General features: G+C 46.4%; 1 protein-coding gene across 1 annotated transcript in view; it reads right to left on the bottom strand.

The window, feature by feature from the left end:
* Positions 1-20,981, bottom strand: part of ADAM12 (ADAM metallopeptidase domain 12) — a 214,191-nt gene that overhangs the window by 146,760 nt on the left and 46,450 nt on the right. The window contains exon 3 of the mRNA XM_071563503.1: positions 6,856-6,929. Coding sequence (XP_071419604.1) covers positions 6,856-6,929 — 74 coding nt within the window. The remainder of the gene's footprint in view (positions 1-6,855; positions 6,930-20,981) is intronic.

The raw sequence follows: 20,981 nt of genomic DNA, 5'->3' as shown, positions 1-20,981 counted from the left end.
TATTGTTGTATCTTTAATTGGGAAATCCAGCTCTGGGACTGCTCTGACTGGCAGGCAGTGAACAAGCAAAACCTTCTGTTAACTTGCTTCAAAGCTGTCAGCTCATGAAGCTCTGGAAACTCAGGGAAACTGGTGCAGAGAAAACAGGACCTGTCCTACCCATCACACTGATTTGTTTTGCTGTAGTTCTGTGGAACACACAGGAATGTGAAAACTTCCCATATTTCAGTTCCCCCAGTGAGAAAGGGGATCATTCCCTCAGTCCTTTACACACATGGCCCTCCTGCCCCCATAAATGCCCCCAGAGCCAGGGCTGGGGCTGTGAGTGGGAGAGAGTCCTTTCTTCCCTGCATAGCCCCAGTGTCCTGCTTTTTGTGGGGTATGGGAAGAGAAGAAGCTTGGCCATGTTAGAGATTATGACATTCAGCCACAAGAAGGTCTCAGAAATACAAAATTCAATCTTTTTATCCTCTCCACTTCCAGCATCTTATATCAGGATATAAATACCTTCTCTCATTGTTCCTTTTGGTGTGTGTATGTAAGGAGTTGGAACTCCTTAAGTTTAGGGGGGTTGGAAATCCATGATCTTTAAGGTCCCTTTCAACCCAAGCTTTTCTATGATTCTGTGATTTTAAGGAGAGAAAAAACAGACCAAGAAAGCAGCAGTTTCTCTCCTGATGGAGACAGAAAGCTCCAAAATCATAGAATCATAGAATGGATTGGGTTGGAAAAGACCTCTGAGATCATCAAGTCCAACCCTTGGTCCAACTCCAGTCCCTTTACCAGATCATGGCACTCAGTGCCACGGCCAAGCTCAGTTGAAAATCCTCCAGGGATGGGGAATCCACCCCCTCTCTGGGCAGCCCATTCCAATCCCTGAGCACTCTCTCTGCAAAGAATTTTTTTCTGCTCTCCAACTTCAGTTTCCCCTGGCAGAGCTTGAGCCCATCGTGCCCCCTTGTCCTATTGCTGAGTGCCTGGGAGATGGCACAGCCAAAGGCAGCCAATACCAACCACACATTTGCCAATACCAACCTATGTTAATTCTCAATCACAGAACAAATATTGGTGTCTCAATGCCCACCCTTAACATGCCATCCTTATCCCAGAAAACTGTGGCAAACACCTGTCCCCTCAGAGCACAGACTGATCATTCCTGTAGCTGTGGCAGCTGAATCTTCACGTTTCCCTGTGATTTAGACCATTTGACTGCTGCCATTGCAGAAGGGAAAAGCTGTTCCTTCCATTGAAGTGAAACTTTTCCTGCAATCCCAACTGTCAGCTCCCTGCAGCTGCCAGCTCCAGCCCCTGCAGATAAAACAGGCTGAGGTCACAGGGGTTTGGCCAAGTGACAGCACAGAATTATAATGGCAAGTTTATTCTGACAGGTCCCAGTTCTCTGTTTGGGATTTGTTTGTTTAGATTTGTTTCCTCTCTCCCCATTTCAAAGCCATTGATTCTCCATAAGCCTGGCAATTCATTAACAAATCTCGTCAGCTGTTTCCTTTGGCTCTGCAAAGGGGTTGTTTCCCTGCTAAATTAATGCAGCTCCAATGTCACTGGCACACCAATCAGGGCTCCCACACCGAAAGGTCAGGCAGAAAAAGAGAGAGAAAAACTTCTTTTCTTTGATCCACAAAAAGAATCCAAACTCTTTCTGAGCACTGAAGCCTCACTGGAGCAGGTGACACGAGCACTATCCATGGGGATGGCTGGTGCCTGGTTTCCAGCCCAGGGAATGCTGCTGGAGCCTCCTCAGTCCTGGAGCTGAGCCTCCAAAGTGACCTCCAGCACTGGGTCACAGAAACATAGAATGGATTGGGTTGGAAAAGACCTCCAAGATCATCAAGTCCAACCCTTGGGCCAACTCCAGTCCCTTTACCAGATCATGGCACTCAGTGCCACGGCCAAGCTCAGTTGAAAAACCTCCAGGGATGGGGAATCCACCCCCTCTCTGGGCAGCCCATTCCAATCCCTGAGCACTCTCTCTGCAAACAAGTTTTCTCTGCTCTCCAACTCCAATTTCCCCTGGCAGAGCTTGAGCCCATCGTGCCCCCTTGTCCTATTGCTGAGTGCCTGGGAGAAGAGACCAACCCCCACCTGGCCACAACTTCCCTTCAGGCACTTCCAGACAGTGCTGAGGTCACCTCTGAGCCTCCTCTTCTCCAGGCTGAACACCCCCAGCTCCCTCAGCCTCTCCCCACAGCACTTGTGCTCCAGTCCCTTCTCCAGCCTCGCTGCTCTTCTCTTCTCAGTTGGGTTGGAAGAGACCTCTGAGATCATCAAGTCCAACCCTTGATCCACTCTGTGCCCTGGGCTGGTGATCACAGTAGGATTGGATCAAGACATGTTGGATTCTCTGTCTCTGGAGGTGTTTCAGAGGACACTCAGAGCCACATCCAGTCCCTTCTCCAGCCTCGTTGCTCTTCTCTGGCCCCTCTCCAGCCCCTCAATCTCTTTCCTGAACTGAGGGGCCCAGAACTGAACACATTCCATCCCAACACATCCTGGGCACTGTGTAGAAGTTGTAAATGTGCCAGGGGGACAGGCAGAGATGATCTAAACCTCTGGGGATCTTTGGATCCAAAGGGATTTATAGGATAGGATGGAGACTTACACCATGGCCTGAGGTGGATTTTGCCTCCTGATAAAATAGAAGAATTTTTACTGAGGGAATAAAAGGCAGCAATCTAAGCTCACATATTGCCTTTTTGCTATTGCTTTGTTAAGGCTGTGCTATAAACCTGACAAAAAGGAGCATAAAGTTATGGGGAAATGAATAGTGAACTCAGCTTCTCTAAAATACTCGAGCTCTTTCTTTGCACCTCCACGTTCCCAAAGACACTGCCCATGGCTCATCAGCCACTGATCCCACCCTCACTGCAAAGCTGGACAACGAGGTCCCACCAGGAGGAGACTGGCCAGGACACACCTGGGATGCTGTGGGTACCCTCAGGGCAATGCCATCCTACCTCCAAGCTCACCCTGACATGCCCTCCACTCATCTCAGCTTCTCTTTGTCTTCTGCAGGCTCTGGTACACTCAGGAGTCAGCACTGAGAAACCTCTCCAACATCTGTTCAGAGTTAGAGTCCTCTGACATTCACAATTATGACCTTTGTCAGCAAATCATTTAAGCATGAAATGGATTTTGAAAATCAGTAATTCCACTGACTTTACCTGGATTACTCATATGTTTAAAGTTAAAAGAACACTTAAGTACTTTGCTGTATACAGACCTCTTCCTGACAGTGGAAAATGTTTCCAGGCCCAGAAAAGCAGCCAGTAGCACATCCTGGTGCACTCTCCAGCTTGGATCTAACCTTCCAGGGGTTCTGTTTCACTGACACAGCCCTGAGCCTGCTCCTCTCCAAGACCCACATGCTGCAATCAGCTTTAAAGGAATTTCTCTGTGCATGTATCACTGTCCCTTGCACTCCAGCAGATGTAACTCACACCAGCACAGGCAGCTGCTCTGCAAAGGGGGGGATTTTGCAGCTGATCAATGATTTGCTGATTCTGGAAGTCTCTCCATATGACAAGTGTTTCCAAAACATTTAAGGTACTCCAGAGCTTCAGGTTCTGGAGAGTGCAATCATCTTCTGCAGCTCAATCATAGTAAGAAATGTACTTGCAACACGAACTCGCAGCTTTTCTGCCCTTGACAAACTGGATTCACCACAAATAATTTCGGGTTTGCAATTAGGGATGGGCAGTGCCTGGAAATTAATCACTGAAGTATTTAATGAAATACACAAAAGTCATTTTAACAGCTGTAGGTCATGGAGGAGATTTCAACCCCCAAGCTGTGAAGTCAGGTACCAGTAACTCTTCCAGAACCAGCTAAGAACATCTTGCCCAGTGTATATGAACACATCTCGCTGAGTCTAAATATCAGAAAGCACCAAAGTGCCAGGAAATCTTTCCACAGATAACAGATGGTTTAACACATCTCTCCCCACTTGGGGTTGCCTAATGCATCTGAATCATGTTTTGAAACACAACTCAAGGTTTGGAAAATCTCTAAGGTTTTCAATAAATGGAGTTTAATGTCAAGACTACTCAAAGCAGCTGTTCCTCCTAACCATGGAAAGTCACATCCAGGGGTTTTTTTTCCACATGATCCAATGCAGAAATTATGCAATTCAGGGGTCTCATCCACCTCCACTCCCATCATTCTCCAAGGAATAAGATGTTTTACATGAAACCACAGTAAAATAACAGCACAAGTATCAGAGCTTCATATATAACATGAGAAAAGGAGTTTGTGTTTATGTCTCTACCTGCAGCACATGGATTTAATGGCCACTGCTCTGCCCAACAGCAACACTTTGAGCTGCCTGTTCCCCACCAGCATCAGGAACACGGGGCAGGCTGGAGGAGCAGGGGCTGTGGCCACACCTGCAGCCTTGGGGATTCCCAGGGAGCAGGAATAGGAACACCCCTCCCCTAAGGATGTGATGCCCTTCTCACACCCCTGGAGTGCAAAACCTCTCGGGTCCAGTCAAGCCCTGCAGCCACCAGTTGTTGTTCCCCATATTTAGTTGTTATTCCCCACATTTGCTCTGCAGAAATGCATTCTCTCATTTCTCTCCTGGGCATTATTTTTCACTCCATGACCCTGCAGACCCCTGGAACAAGCAATGAGTCCATGCTGGTTGTTTTACACACCCCCAGGGCCTCCCCTCCCCTGCCACCACTTTCCTCTCCATGCCAGTGACAACATGCCCAACACCAGCACCACAGGCAGAAGAAACACAACCACCAACTTCCACAGACAAGCAGAGAGGCCTTGGGATTGTTTTCCCTTGGAGCACAGACCAATCCTGCAGACCAGAGCCTGGAGTTATTTACAGAAACAGGTACTAAATTGACCTACCCATGCACACACCAAAAAGTATCCTTGCAACACTCAGTGTGCTCCTTCTCCTGCAAATCAAAGCCAGGGATGCTGGAGAAAAGGGAGAAATGACTTTGTAAAACCACAACCAGCTTGTTCTGTGGTTTGGCATCGATGAAATGCGTCGTGTGCCACAAATGCCACAGGCAAGACTGGTTGTACCTTTCTCCAACACTCCCCAGAAGCTCCTGCTGAGATGAGGAACCTCATGTTGGTAACAGCACACACAACTCTTCCAGAATGCAAATCTTCTGCTGGACACCTCCATACACTGATAAAATAATCTCAGTTTACCCCAAGAAAACTGAAATCTATTCCTGGGTAAATACTGTATTTCTTAAGGAGCAGATCTCAACATGTCCCACTCCAGCTGGTCAGACAGGCACCCACAGAGATAATTCACTGCACTTTCATGGAGATTGTATCTTACAGTCTCCTAAATCTGACCTTCTCCCAGGTCCAGGGCAGTTGGTGTGTTCAGCAGGGCCTGCATTAACAGTTTTATGTTCTTTTAATCGCTGACATGGAATGTAAATAGTTTCCTCAATTGCTGCATAGCTCCCATTCCTGCAGGAAGGCACACCCTTTGACAAAGATTGAGAGAATATAAAGTGAAAGCCCTGTTTACTGAAGGAATTAAACCCTCCCCTAGTTACTGGAACAGAGTAACCTGTGCTTGGAGGATCCACACACCCTTCAAGGACAGGTTCCAAACAACAGATGAGCATTAGAAATGAGAGAAAGAAGGCAATGAAGTAGAATGACAATAAAATAATAGAAAGAAGGCAATAAAGTGGAATTTATCACAGCTGGACAATGGTAGGGTTCATCCAAATGGCTGGAAAGCAAAAGCCTTGGTTTACTACAGAGGACTAAAGAGTGTCCTGTTGTTTCCCACTGCAGTTGTCCATCAGCAGCCCGAGGCAGCACAAACCTGGTCTCCCCTGGACATTTTACTGCCACAGGCACTTCCCTTCCTCCTAACACACAGAACTGCATCACTGACATCTATGGGCTCTGTATTACACTACAAAAATACCTTTGTGGCTTTTATTCCCCAGCAGGGAAACCTCCAGAACACACAGAGCCTTGGGAACATTCAGAAACAGTTTTCCCTAGGTTGGGAGTGAGCTTTGCTTTTCCTTTGACAAACAGCACATCCTGCTCTGGATTCCCACAACATACCCCTGAGATTCCCTTAGAGGAGAGCAGTTGTGGGGGAGACTAAGCCTTTGCTGACTTTTTCCATTTGTCATGGACTTGCAGAGGAGTGACTTCATTTCTGGATGGTTCTGTTTCCCTTTCCAAGCTTCAGCCCATGGGACCACCCCTACAGCATTCCCTCTCTGAAAACTTATGGGCATGAGGGGAGTTGTCAAGAACACATGGAAGAAGATGCACACAAAGAAGGGCTCAAGCTCAGTTTGGGTCATGGCCTCATGAACAGCACAGACATCCCACCATCAGCCCTTGCCAGCAAACCCAGGGAGCTCCTGCTTGAAACTCCAGCGGGGGTGAAGCCCAAATGCCTGACTCATCTCCCCCAGGCAGATGCCCATGGGTTCTGTATGGGTACTGCAGGAAGCCTTAGAAGGGAGGGATGAGTCCTCCAGAGGAATTTCCAAAGACTGCAGGATTTTCCACGTTACTATAAATAAAAGGCTTTACCACAGGCAAGGAGGGCAAATCCAAATCAAACACACCGGAAAACACAGAGAGGCAACATGGCCATTTGCAGCCCCACATAAATGCAGACAACCAGATGGATTCTTGCTCCCTCAGCAATGTGCAAACACACATACTCCAAACTGGAGCAAAACTCTCTTGCTGGGGCACTGTTTAAAAGGGACTGGTAGCAAAATTGGCCCCAGGTTGATTTGAAACCATCAATTTTAAAATGACAACCCTCCTGCGAGGGACTGGAGTGAACACGCAGCACATGGGTCCAGTACTTACTCATTCCTCTCCAAATGGATGACTAGATGCTTGTTTTCAGCTTGAATTACAAACTGCAGCAGTGCTGGGTGATCCTGGAAAAGGAAAACAGAGTTGGTTGAGTCCAAACCCAGAGCCCATCATCCTGCACGTGGCTCTGATTGAGAGCTGGACATATCACAGAATCTCAGACTGGTTTGGGTTGGAGAGACCTCAAAGACCACTGAGTTCCATCCTCTGCCATGGGCAGGGACACCTCCCACCAGCCCAGGGTGCTCCAAGCCCTGTCCAGCCTGGCCTGGGACACTCCCAGGGATGGGGCAGCCACAGCTTCTCTGGGCACCTGTGCCAGGGCCTGTCCACCCTCCCAGGGAAGGATTTCTTCCCAATATCCAGGCTCTGCCTACATTCTCTCAGCTTAAAGCCTTTCCCCTTGTCCTATCACTGCTTGCCCTTGCCTTTTCCTCTCCATATAAAGGCATAACTACATTAAACACTAATATAATCTCCTTTTTAATGCTCAATCTTGCTGTATTTTTTTAAATTAAGGTACAAGTAATAAGGTTGGGAGTTTGCAGGACCATTTTCAGTTTGAGATGTCCATGTCCAAAGCCAGAACCTTCTGCACTGAGGGCAGAGCTGGAGTGCTGTGGCCACAGCCAGCAGGGTGGCTCTGGAACAAATTCCCTTCCCTTAAGGATGAGTATTCCAAATATTCCCTTGCAGAGCTGCACATAGATCTAAGACCAACATGAAAACCAAACACAAAATCACAATCATGATGATTTATTTTTTTATGAATAGCTAAATATTTTAAGATGAATTTTGAACCTTTCATAAGGCATAATTGAGTTTTAGCTTAAAAGGAAAAGGAAGTGGTGGTGGAGGAATTAGAATCAGGATATCCACAAAGATCATCAAGTCAAAAAAAATGCAATATCAATAGAAATATGGCCAATAATATTATCAAGCATCTCTGTGAGAACAACAGACAAAGTATTTAAACAGGCATAATTATTTAAGAGAACTTTCTCAACCAGACACCAGCAGCAGAGCACACAGAAGTCCCAGCTGCACCCCAGCATAGAGCAGGGATCAGGACACCTGGATTGCATTTTCAACACCATCAGGACTGTGCAACCTTCACAGTGCCCTTCCCCTGATCAGAAAACGAGTTCTTTGCCATCTCAAGTACTCGAAGGTAAATCCAGTAATTCCTTCTGGAAGCTGAGGGAGAGGATCTGAAGCAGCAGAGACTCAAACACTTGCAGAAAGGGGCAGTGCAGCTCCCCAGGCTCGGGGAACTGCCCCTCAGAGGAGAGAGCCCAGTTTACACTGAGCTCTTATCCCAAAGACTCCACTCCCAAGAATTTGAAGGCTGTTTACACTTAACTTACATTTCATTAAACAAACTCACAGCATTTCCTCCTTTGAAATTCCAACAGTAGCTCAGAAAATCAGTTGGTCCTCCCTGCACTCAATGTGCTTTCCACAGAATCCCAGACTATTCTGAACTGGAAGGGACCCACCAGGATCATCGAGTCCAACTCTCAAGTCAATGGCCCACACAGGGGATTGAACCCCCGACCTTGGTGTCATTGCAACCAAGTTTGAACCAGCTGAGCTGATCTCAGTTTTCTGGAGGTTTGTGTCAGCCAACTGCAGTCCTGCAGGGGGATGATTTTAGGGTTCCAGTATTTGATTGATTGATTGGGGAATGGGTCTGATTTGGGGATTGCTCCTTACTAGAGCCCCAGCTGGGACAGCCAGAGCATCCTGCCCACAGAAGGCAAGCAGCTTGAAATGACTTGAAAACTCAGAGAGGTTTGTTAAAAAGTGCAGTTTCTGGGAGGCTGTCATGGACTGAACAGAACTGTTAGAATAAAAAAGGGCTGACAGCTCCACTGGGCCTGAGGCACCAGGGGTTTTTCTGAGTGTCCTGCCCCACTGCTCCTGCAAACTCCAACGTGCTTTCCCGGCAGCAGGATGGAAATTCTGCTTCCCTGTGAACTTTGCAGGGACCAGATCCCACTAGAATGCTAAATAAATGCTTCAGACTATCCCTGGCACTCTGCAAACACATGGGAGTCATTTATTGGCATGAATATTTAGAAGCAGTGTTGATTATGACTTTAATATCAGTGCATTGCTTCCAAACCCCGTAAGATATACAGACTATGGAGTTTGGAGAGAATAAAACACAATTAATTACAATATAAGACAGTCAATAATTAAGATATTGCAGTGGCACAAATGGATTCTTTTCAGCTGAAGGCCCTCAGTTAATATGGAAATGCCAACTATGTTTATTCATGAGCTCACAGTGGTGCTTATTTGACAGTCAATCGATGTCAGTAAGTTGCAAAGTCAAAAAAGCAGCTGCAGAATAGAACAGGCTGTTACAAGACAAAAATCATCTCTCAGAGAATTCCTAAAGCTGAAACTTCTTATTATGGAGCACAAGAGTGGCCCCAGTCAGGATGCTGGACTGCTTTGTGCAAGACCCAGGTTCAAAATTTCGCTTTACCATCGATTTTTTTTTTCACACAAATGGCTCATTTCCTTCTTTTCCACTGGGAAGTGATGAAATTATCCTTTTTCTTATTCTGGCTGGAATTCATAAGCATAAATACAGTCAAAATGACCCTCTGCTCAGGCCTGATGGCGACTAAAAACACACAAGCACTTAAAGTGATACATTTCCCCAGTTAAAGGGAAATAAGTATCAGTCAGAAAGGGCATTTTAGGTTTGTGTTTGGGGTTTTTTTTTCTCCCTTTAAATGTATCCACTTGTGGAGAGAACTGAGATGTTTGACTGGATGTTTTGCAGGGGTGGTGGGGTCTCCCCTGAAGCATTTGCACAGTTCTGCTACAAAACCTTTCAAGCTCATTTTGCAACAACGAAGCTCCAGGACACTCTCCCCTCACAGTCAATAACTGCAGGTCTGAGCTGTGGATGGGACGGGAAGGGCCATAAATACAGACACTGGGGCTCTGCTTTCTGCCTTCCCCTTGCAATAATGGAAAGAGCACACAGGGAGGGCAGAGTCTCTCCTGCTCAGAGTGTTTCAGAACGAGCCACTTCTTAGAAGCCTCTCCCAGGCCCCACAAAACATAATTTCTGTGCTGATCCACCCATTTATTCCCACCTCAATCCCTTTAAAATTAGTGCCAGTGAAAGCCAAGTGAGCCTGATGAGAGCAGTTTTATCTGAACCAAAATGAAGAGTTTTGTGCAGTTCTACCTTCTTTTCTCTCCAGACTGATGTTTTCCAGTTCTTTCTCCCCTTAAGCTGCTGTTTGCTTTTTGGCAGTGTTTTGTTTTTTTTTTTGTGGCATAAGAGAAGATTTAATCCCTGCTCACAAGCTGTTCCCTGATATCCTCAGAGGCAGAACCAACTTCAGGATAATTAAAGTAGGACTCAACTCTACTTCCCTTCTTAGGCAGAAAATTTACTTCCAAACTTGACATCAAATTGTATCACTGGAACAGAAAAGGCATTTTCCTCCTTAATTTGCTCCTTGCTTGCTTTCTACCTGAAGGTGTTTGGTTTGAATTGGCATTTGTGGCACTTAATGCTCTGAAGGAAATTAGTGAAACAGTCAAAGTCAAGCAGGAATTCTTGCTGATAGATTAAAAAAATAATAAATTTAAACTACCTGAATAGCTATAGGATGGTGAGGCAGCAGTCTGAGTTAGAAGAGCTCTCGAGTAAAACAAGTTTAACCTGGGTTTAAAGCACAATTTTCTATTCATTTTACATCACAATGATCTTCATATATAGAGAGAGAAAAGGAAAGATGGTTTGGGGTGCAAGGGCTCCCCCTGTGAACATGGAGATGGTTTGGGGACTACTTTCTAATAATCATGACATAATAACCTCACAATAATCAGTTCTATTTCTGAAGTACCAGTAACCCTCCATTTGGATTTGTTCACCTCGATGGGATGCCCATTCTGGAAGCTGAGTGCATATTTTTCTGCACAGCAATTGAGGAAATATTCTTAATTATTGCTGGATCTCCCCTTGCTTGGGCTGTGCAGTTGGGACTCACTGGGATCACACTGTGCCTCTCCCCTGACATGCTGAGGTTGGGAGGGAACTGCAGGTCATTTATGATGTTTGAAGAGGCAGAAAACTGATGAAAATGAACACATATATCCTCACAACTTCCTCTCTTTTATTGGATTAAGACACAAGTCAGACCAGCATGTACACCTTTAAAAAAACCATATTCTAGAAATTACATAATAGAAATAAATGGAATAACCACAGACAAGAGGAAGTGAGAAAATGAACTCAAACCAGCTGAATTAATTCATTTGGAAACAGAGATGCTGTGCCTGATGTCCAAATCCAGAGAGCAAAGAGCAGCACCAGGAACAGAACCAAAAGGGATGATTTTGTTCCTCCGGTTTCAAAGTTTTAAATTATAACCTAACAGAGTAAACTGAAATAGGCAGGTTTGGTTAATCCAACAAAGTGGTTTCCAGTCCCTCCAGAGCTGTGATTAACTTTGCTAAAGCCAACCCTTCAGTAGGGTCAGGCTGACCCACACCCAGAGAGTTGTGTCAGTGCCAGGGCACACTTGGCATGAACTGTCACTGCTGGGACAATCCTGGGCTGAAATGGGTCAAAACTGGCAAGACAGGAAGAAAAAATGTAATGATGAGGAGAACTATGGCTTGCAATTAGTTGCCTGTAATGAGGCTCCTGACATTCAGCACAGAACAAAGATAAAAATGCAGCAAAACCTCATAGAGTGACACACTTCATAATTAGTAGCCTGGGCTTCAGTTTGAAGAGAAACACAGAAATCACAACAAATCAAACTAGATTTAATGATTTGATAGTCAGAGTATTCTGCAAGGGGATAATTTGGGAGGATTTAAAAGTCTAAAGTGTGCAAAAAGCACTGACATTTACTGCAAGAATAAGACCCACTTTGGAGAGACCCCACCTGGATCCCTGTGATCAGCTCTGGGGACCCCAAGAGAGGATGGACATGGAGCTGTTGGAGCAAGTCCAGAGGAGGCACAAAGATGGTGAGAAAGATGGAGCCCCTCTGCTCTGGGACAGGAGGCTGGGAGAGCTGGGAAGGGTCACCTGGAGAGGAGAAGGCTCCAGGGAGACCTGAGAGCCCCTTCCAGTGCCCGAACGGGCTCCAGGGAGACCTGAGAGCCCCTTCCAGTGCCCGAAGGGGCTCCAGGGAGACCTGAGAGCCCCTTCCAGTGCCCAAAGGGGCTCCAGGGAGACCTGAGAGCCCCTTCCAGTGCCCAAAGGGGCTCCAGGGAGACCTGAGAGCCCCTTCCAGTGCCCAAAGGGGCTCCAGGGAGACCTGAGAGCCCCTTCCAGTGCCCAAAGGGGCTCCAGGGACACCTGAGAGCCCCTTCCAGTGCCCGAAGGGGCTCCAGGGACACCTGAGAGCCCCTTCCAGTGCCTAAAGGGGCTCCAGGGAGACCTGAGAGCCCCTTCCAGTGCCCAAAGGGGCTCCAGGGAGACCTGAGAGCCCCTTCCAGTGCCCGAAGGGGCTCCAGGGACACCTGAGAGCCCCTTCCAGTGCCTAAAGGGGCTCCAGGGAGACCTGAGAGCCCCTTCCAGTGCCCAAAGGGGCTCCAGGGAGACCTGAGAGCCCCTTCCAGTGGCCAAAGGGGCTCCAGGGACACCTGAGAGCCCCTTCCAGTGCCCGAAGGGGCTCCAGGGACACCTGAGAGCCCCTTCCAGTGCCCAAAGGGGCTCCAGGGAGACCTGAGAGCCCCTTCCAGTGCCCGAAGGGGCTCCAGGGAGACCTGAGAGCCCCTTCCAGTGCCTAAAGGGGCTCCAGGAGAGCTGGAGAGGGACCTGGGACAAGGCATGGAGAGACAGGACACAGGGAATGACTTCCCACTGCCAGAGGGCAGGGCTGGGTGGGATATTGGGAAGGAATTCTTCCCTGTGAGGATGGGTTGCCCAGAGAAGCTGTGGCTGCTCCATCCCTGGGAGTGTCCAAGTCGAGGTTGGACAGGGCTTGGAGCAGCCTGGGCTGGTGGGAGGTGTCCCTGCCCATGGCAGGGGTGGGATGAGATGAACTTTAAGGTCCCTTCCAACCCAAAGCATTCCAGCATTCTGTGATCTTATTTACTTTCTCCTCTTTTCTCCTGAAAACACAAATTCCACACAAAACCCAGGCAGGGTCACAAGTTCATGTTATCTCTTAAGCAGAGCTCTGGAAATTAAGAAGGTTTGAGACATGTGGGACAGTTACATTCCACACAAATACCGATGTTTTTCTGGTATCACAAGAGTTAACACCAGGAATTAGAAATCACATCACTGAAGGAAGAGTACAACATTTCCAGGAGGGATAAATTCTATGCCATTTTCTGTTATCTGCATGAAAATACCTTTTATTTCCCTGATTTATCACCCACTGACACTCTGTGTCGGTGCCTTCACAAGCTAAAAGGTGTATTTATAGGTGTCAGATCTGTGGGCTGATTATATCCCTCTGCTATCTGTATTATACAAAGAGGGAAAAGCTGCGAAATCCATAAGAAATAAAGCCACTTAGGGAATCTTACCATGGCAACTGGAATTCCATCCAAGAAATGCAAGCTGTCCACAAAGCACACACATTTCAGCCAATTACAGCCTGCAACCAACACTGTAAATTGCACGGAACGCTTTGAAATCGATAAATATTTTTGTTTTTCTCTTGGCTTTGGTGTTGGAGCGAACACAAAGGGCAAAGTTTCCTGCAGACACCTCCAAACCAGGTGATATTTCATGTGGACATGGGAGGTGTAAGCACTGAATTCAGGGAGTTCCTGAGGGCAGGAATTCAGCTGTCAGACGGGTCCCTGTGGCTGTATCTAATGAGCAGCGACTGAGAGCATTTTGCACTTGTTTTTTTTTGTCCTTTTAATGCCTCAGCAAAGCCTCCCAGCCCCTCAACAAATTGGCTGAGCCAGTCCAATAATGCAGCAAAGCAAAGAACTTCCAGATTTGCTCCCCAGTTTATTTCAAAGCGATTCTCTGAGAGCAGAATGAGGAGACTTTTTGCTTTCTTGCTGACTGTACAAATAGATGTAAGATTCCTTTATCTGGAAGGCACAACAGCTAAATTTATTTTCCTTTCTTTTTTTCCCCACTCTTTTCCTTAACTCCTTCTATAGCAAATCAAACTACTGCTTGCAGATAGTCAGGTTTTTCCACCCTATTCTTCTGCTCCTCACACTGCCACATATGTATATATATACACACACACACATATACATATATATACACACATATATACATATATATACACATATACATATATATATACACATATATATACACGTATATATACATATCATATACATACATTCTATCATAGAATCACAGAATGGATTGGGTTGGAAAAGACCTCCAAGATCATCAAGTCCAACCCTTGGTCCAACTCCAGTCCCTTTACCAGATCATGGCACTCAGTGCCACGGCCAAGCTCAGCTGAAAAACCTCCAAGGATGGGGAATCCACCCCCTCTCTGGGCAGCCCATTCCAATCCCTGAGCACTCTCTCTGCAAAGAAGTTTTTTCTGCTCTCAAACTTCAATTTCCCCTGGCAGAGCTTGAGCCCATCGTGCCCCCTTGTCCTATTGCTGAGTGCCTGGGAGAAGAGACCAACCCCCAGCTGGCCAGAACTTCCCTTCAGGCAGTTCCAGACAGTGCTGAGGTCACCTCTGAGCCTCCTCTTCTCCAGGCTGAACACCCCCAGCTCCCTCAGCCTCTCCCCACAGCACTTGTGCTCCAGTCCCTTCTCCAGCCTCGTTGCTCTTCTCACTTGGGTTGGAAGAGACCTCTGAGATCATCAAGTCCAACCCTTGATCCAACCCCACTGTGACCACCATGGCACAGAGTGCACAGAGTGCCCTGGGCTGGTGATCACAGTGGGGTTGGATCAAGACATGTTGGATTCTCTGTCCCTGGAGGTGTTTCAGAGGACACTCAGAGCCACCTCCAGTCCCTTCTCCAGCCTCGTTGCTCTTCTCTGGCCCCGCTCCAGCCCCTCAATCTCTTGCCTCAACTGAGGGGCCCAGAACTGAACACAACACTCAAGGTGTGGCCTCCCCAAGGCAGAGTCCAGGGGAAGGGTCACTGCCCTGGGCCTGCTGGCCACGCTAGTTTGGATCCAGGCCAGGATCCCATTGGCCTTCTTGGCCACCTGGGCACACTGGTGGCTCCTGTTGAGCTTCCTGTCCCTCAGTCCCCCCAGGTCCCTCTGCCTGGCTGCTCTCCAGCCACTCTGTGCCCAGCCTGGAGCGCTGCAGGGGGTTGGGGTGGCCAAAGGGCAGGACCCGGCACACGTGTGTATATACACATATATAGACATATATACACGTATATACACATATATAAATATATATATATATATAAAAATATATATGGAGTCTTACATCTTCTATCTAATATCTATCTGAAACCTCTTTTACATATATATACAGACACATAGATATGTAAAACATGTTTCAGATAGAATTATATATTAGATAGAATATAGATAAAAATAAACATGCATTTATATATACATGGATATAAAAATAGGTTTCAGATAAATAACAGAAGAGATATAAAAATAATAACAAATAAATAAACGTATTTATATATATACATACATATATATATATAAAACAGGTTTCAGATAGATTATAGATGATAGATAAAAATAATAAAAATAACCATGTATTTATATATATATATAAAATAGTTTTCAGATAGATAATAGAAGAGAGATAAAAATAATAAAAAACAAACATATTTTTATATCTACATTAATATACATATAAAACAGGTTTCAGGTAGATAATAGACAATAGATAAAAATAATTTAAAAATAAACATATATATAAAATATATATATAAAAGCCAGGTTTCAGATAGATAATAGAAGATAGATAAAAATAATAAAAAATAAATAAACATATTTTTTTATATACACATAAATATATACGTAAAACAGGTTTCAGATAGATTATATACAACAGATAAAAGAATAAAAAATAGACATGTATTTATATATTTACATATATATAAAAACAGGTCTCAGATAGTAAGTGAGAGATAAAAATAATAAAAAATAAATAAACATATATTTATATATATACATATATAGAACAGGTTGCAGGTAGATAATAGAAGAGAGATAGAAATAATAAAAAATAAACATATATACATATATATATAAAACAGCTTTCAGATAGATAATAGAAGAGAGATAGAAAAAATAAAAAATAAACATATATACATATATAAAACAGGTTTCAGATAGATAATAGAAGAGAGAAAAATAATAAAAAAATAAACATATATAGAACAGGTTTCAGACAGATAATAGATGATAAATAAAAATAATAAAAAAGAAACATGTTTCTATATATACATACATATATATAAAACAGGTTTCAGACAGATAATAGATGACAAATAAAAATAATAAAAAATAAATAAACATATTTTTATATATACATACATATAAGCCAGGTTTCAGATACATAATAGATGATAGATAAAAATAATAAAAAAGAAACATATATATACATATGTATATAAAAAGCAGGTTTCAGATAGATAACAGAAGACAGACAAAAATAATAAGAAATAAATACACATATTTATATATACATACATATATATGTATATACATATATATATAAACAGGTTTCAGGTAGATAGATAATAGATAGAAGATAGATTAAATTAATAAAAAATAAATACAAATATATGTTATATATATACACACATATATTTTGTATATTTATATATATATATATTTATATATATATATACACACACATACAGATATTTCTATATCCTGCTGCCCAGCACACAACACAGCAGAACACATTGCACATGAGATCCTAAATGGACCAGCAGCTTTTCTGCCCCTTCCCAACGTTCCTTCCAGGAATCACAGAATGGTTTGGGTTGGGAGGGACCTTTAAAGACCATCTAGTCCAACCCCCTGCAATGAGCAAAGGACACTCCATTAGATAAGGGAAAATCCCACCAAGGAGCTTAAGGGATGTCCATAAAACAGAGCAGCAGGACAGCCTTGGGAAGGACACTAATTTAGGCATCAGCTACAAGGATTTTCAATTAAAATGACAAATATAAATATTCCTGAGTGCTGCCTCTCTGGCACTGGCAGCCCCAGCCTTTGGCCACCACGTTCTTTGGCAACATCTGCTGAAGGTCCTGTGAACCTCCACAAAGGGCTGTCCAAATTACCAGCTCCTTGTTGGTGTCCCAGGATCCCTCTTCAAAGTTACAAATCCAAGCAAACAACGCTCAAGGAAGAGGAAAGCCAGAAGTTGACTGTGCCAGACCAACATCAATAAAATTACACAGCCCTTGCTCACAGTTTCCTGGTTTCCACACAGAAATACAACACTAATGACCATGTCCTTGCTGTGTGATATCCCTGATTTACATTATTTTTTAAAAATCAAAGAATAACCTGGCTAAAACATGTTCAAAATGTCACAGCACTAAGGATCAACTATTTCAGGAGCTAATCCAAAATAACCAGTGTGATGTTTAAAAGAAATCTGTGCCTTCTGAGGCTGAGTTTTTGCGTTGGGAATTTATTCAGTGCCAGTAAAAAGTCAGGCATTAAAAATGAATTCAACCTTTACACACTTCTTTAATTATCAGGCACTGAGGTTGTACTGAAACATATTTAGGTGCATTTGACCAGATAAAAAGGGATTAACAGAAAATTCTCAGCTTTATTCTTTTTAAAAAAAGGTAAAAGAAAATAAACCACATTCTTTCTGCCCTTTTAATTAAATCTAAGCAGTGCAAATAGGGCAGCCTTGGTTTGTACAGCAGCTCTCCAATTATCCTCTGAACTGGATCAGTTAAAAATAGGTCAAAATCAATACTCCCTTTGCAGGACAAGCCTTGCAACAAGAAAATCTTTCAAAGATTCCTGAAAACAAGCTCAGAGAACAAACATGAGTGAATTGGGAAAAATGGGCCTGGCGCTGGCAAGGCTTTGAAGGAGCTGGTTGGGAGCGAGCTCCAATCCTTAGATGCAGGAGGTGTTTTGGGAGCAGGAGGAGGGATGGAACACAGGGCAGCAGGAGGAGGGATGGAGCACGGGGCAGGCAGCAGGAGGAGAGATGGAGCACGGGGCAGGCAGCAGGAGGAGAGATGGAGCACGGGGCAGGCAGCAGGAGGAGAGATGGAGCACGGGGCAGGCAGCAGGAGGAGAGATGGAGCACGGGGCAGGCAGCAGGAGGAGAGATGGAGCACGGGGCAGGCAGCAGGAGGAGAGATGGAGCACGGGGCAGGCAGCAGGAGGAGAGATGGAGCACGGGGCAGGCAGCAGGAGGAGAGATGGAGCACGGGGCAGGCAGCAGGAGGAGAGATGGAGCACGGGGCAGGCAGCAGGAGGAGGGATGGAGCACGGGGCAGGCAGCAGGAGGAGGGATGGAGCACGGGGCAGGCAGCAGGAGGAGGGATGGAGCACAGGGCAGGCAGCAGGAGGAGAGATGGAGCACGGGGCAGGCAGCAGGAGGAGAGATGGAGCACGGGGCAGGCAGCAGGAGGAGAGATGGAGCACAGGGCAGGCAGCAGGAGGAGAGATGGAGCACAGGGCAGGCAGCAGGAGGAGAGATGGAGCACAGGGCAGGCAGCAGGAGGAGGGATGGAGCGCGGGGCAGGCAGCAGGAGGAGAGATGGAGCACAGGGCAGGCAGCAGGAGGAGGGATGGAGCACAGGGCAGGCAGCAGGAGGGATGGAGCACAGGGCAGGCAGCAGGAGGAGAGATGGAGCACAGGGCAGGCAGCAGGAGGAGAGATGGAGCACAGGGCAGGCAGCAGGAGGAGAGATGGAGCACAGGGCAGGCAGCAGGAGGAGAGATGGAGCACAGGGCAGGCAGCAGGAGGAGAGATGGAGCACAGGGCAGGCAGCAGGAGGAGGGATGGAGCGCGGGGCAGGCAGCAGGAGGAGAGATGGAGCACAGGGCAGGCAGCAGGAGGAGGGATGGAGCACAGGGCAGGCAGCAGGAGGGATGGAGCACAGGGCAGGCAGCAGGAGGAGAGATGGAGCACAGGGCAGCAGGAGGAGGGATGGAGCACAGGGCAGGAGGAGAGATGGAGCACAGGGCAGGAGGAGAGATGGAGCACAGGGCAGGCAGCAGGAGGAGGGATGGAGCGCGGGGCAGGCAGCAGGAGGAGGGATGGAGCACAGGGCAGGCAGCAGGAGGAGGGATGGAGCACAGGGCAGGCAGCAGGAGGGATGGAGCACAGGGCAGGCAGCAGGAGGGATGGAGCACAGGGCAGGCAGCAGGAGGGATGGAGCACAGGGCAGGCAGCAGGAGGGATGGAGCACGGGGCAGGCAGCAGGAGGAGGGATGGAGCACGGGGCAGGCAGCAGGAGGGATGGAGCACAGGGCAGGCAGCAGGAGGGATGGAGCACAGGGCAGGCAGCAGGGGACATGGAAGCCCTCCCTCTGTCCTTGCACAGGGTGGGTACAAACCAAACCAGCACAGAGCAGCTTTGGGGGGGTGTTACCACACTCCACCATGACCTGCAGTGAGGCTGCTCCACATCTGGGAGCGGGTGATCCGTCACATTCATGGATCACAAGGCAAATAGAAAGGAAAATGCAGCAGCATATGGTTTGGGCTAATGGAAATGACTGCACCAAACTGTGAACTCGAGTTTTGTATTAAGAACTACCAATAAAAATAATAATACAATCTGTGTGCTTTCTGCCAGCTCTCAGTTATTGTGGTATATCCCAAACAGACCCCTCTGTGTCCTGCCTGCCCCCTCTGGGAAGAGTTAATTCCACAAAGCTGAGACCACCCATCACATTTTGTCACCCAGGTACTGGTGTGACTTCATGGAGTGCAGAACTTCCCACCCAGCCTCTCAGTAAGAGTGGTGGGACCCCAGCGTGGAGGAGGGTCAAGAGCAGCAGTGCTTTTTATCCAAGCCTGCTGGAAGGGTGTGTTGTTTGGTGTCACAACCCATTCCCTGAGGTGGCTGGAAAGAGCAGGACCTGCCTGTCCTCTGACATGCTGGGACCTCACCACAGGGGTTAGGCAGGAGCTTCAGTGCAACTAAGGCATGTTGGAGCTTTTTGAAAGACCTGCAAATATAGAAATCTTCCTTACAGTAAAAATAAGAAAAAAAGATTTACTGAAGAGTCTGGCTAAAAAAATGAGTCCTCCCTACACTGGTTTCCTTACCGTGTTCATAGAACCACAGACTGGTTTGGGTTGAACCTTAGAGACCATCTCATCCCACTCCTGCCACGGGCAGGGTCACCTTTCACCAGCCCAGGTTGCTCCAAGCCCTGTCCAACCTGATCTGGGACACTTCCAGGGACATTGCTCCAAAAAGTTAAAATAGAAATGCCCTCTACATTTCTGAGGGAGTGTCTCAGTGCCCTTATATTCAGAAACAGCAACTAGATAGGACACAGCTTTAGAGGTTTGAGAGGCTTGTGGCAGCTCCTGGTACCTGCTGCCCTGTCAGGTCTGCCCATGGAAGCTTTTAACTGTCCCCTCTGCACAAGGATGGGTCACTCTGTTAGAAGGATGTTTTACACCTGAAAACTTCAGGTCCAACATCAACCATTCTCCCCTGCCTCAAAAACCATCCCAAACCTGGCACAGGGAATGACACAACCATGAACCTGCTCAAAGTAAACCCGAAGTCATTACCCAGCATTGACCCTGCAAATCTGAACCCCAGCTGCTCACTCTGCTGTGGAACAGGGGGGAGCAAAAAGCATCTCTGTGCTGGAATCCAGGATGTGCTGCTTCAACAACACTCAGTGGAGGGCTCAGCAAAGGGGACAACCAGGGCTGCTCCCTGGGAAATGGTTACAGAGCGGAGCTGGATGGAGTTGGCAGGGAGGGAGTGACTGCAGAGTAGCCTTAGTTATGGAGCAGAACTCATTGCAGACAGTCTTTTGCAATTTGGGTAATTAGCATGTGAATGAACAGCTGTTGGTATTTGCCAATTTAAAATGTACATGAATTTCTTTGAGGACTGTGCTGGGGAAATGTAGGAGATCCCATTTGAGTTCTGCTGTGCGGAGCCTGAAAAGTAAAATTCCACCTTTTTGTAAGGACACTGGGGACTGGTATCATCTTTACTAGAAGTTT

Source organism: Pithys albifrons, chromosome 9, assembly GCF_047495875.1.
Source record: "Pithys albifrons albifrons isolate INPA30051 chromosome 9, PitAlb_v1, whole genome shotgun sequence".
NCBI classification, from domain to species: domain Eukaryota; kingdom Metazoa; phylum Chordata; class Aves; order Passeriformes; family Thamnophilidae; genus Pithys; species Pithys albifrons.
Note: the sequence above shows the minus strand (reverse complement) of the source record. Positions and strands in the feature narration are given on the sequence as shown.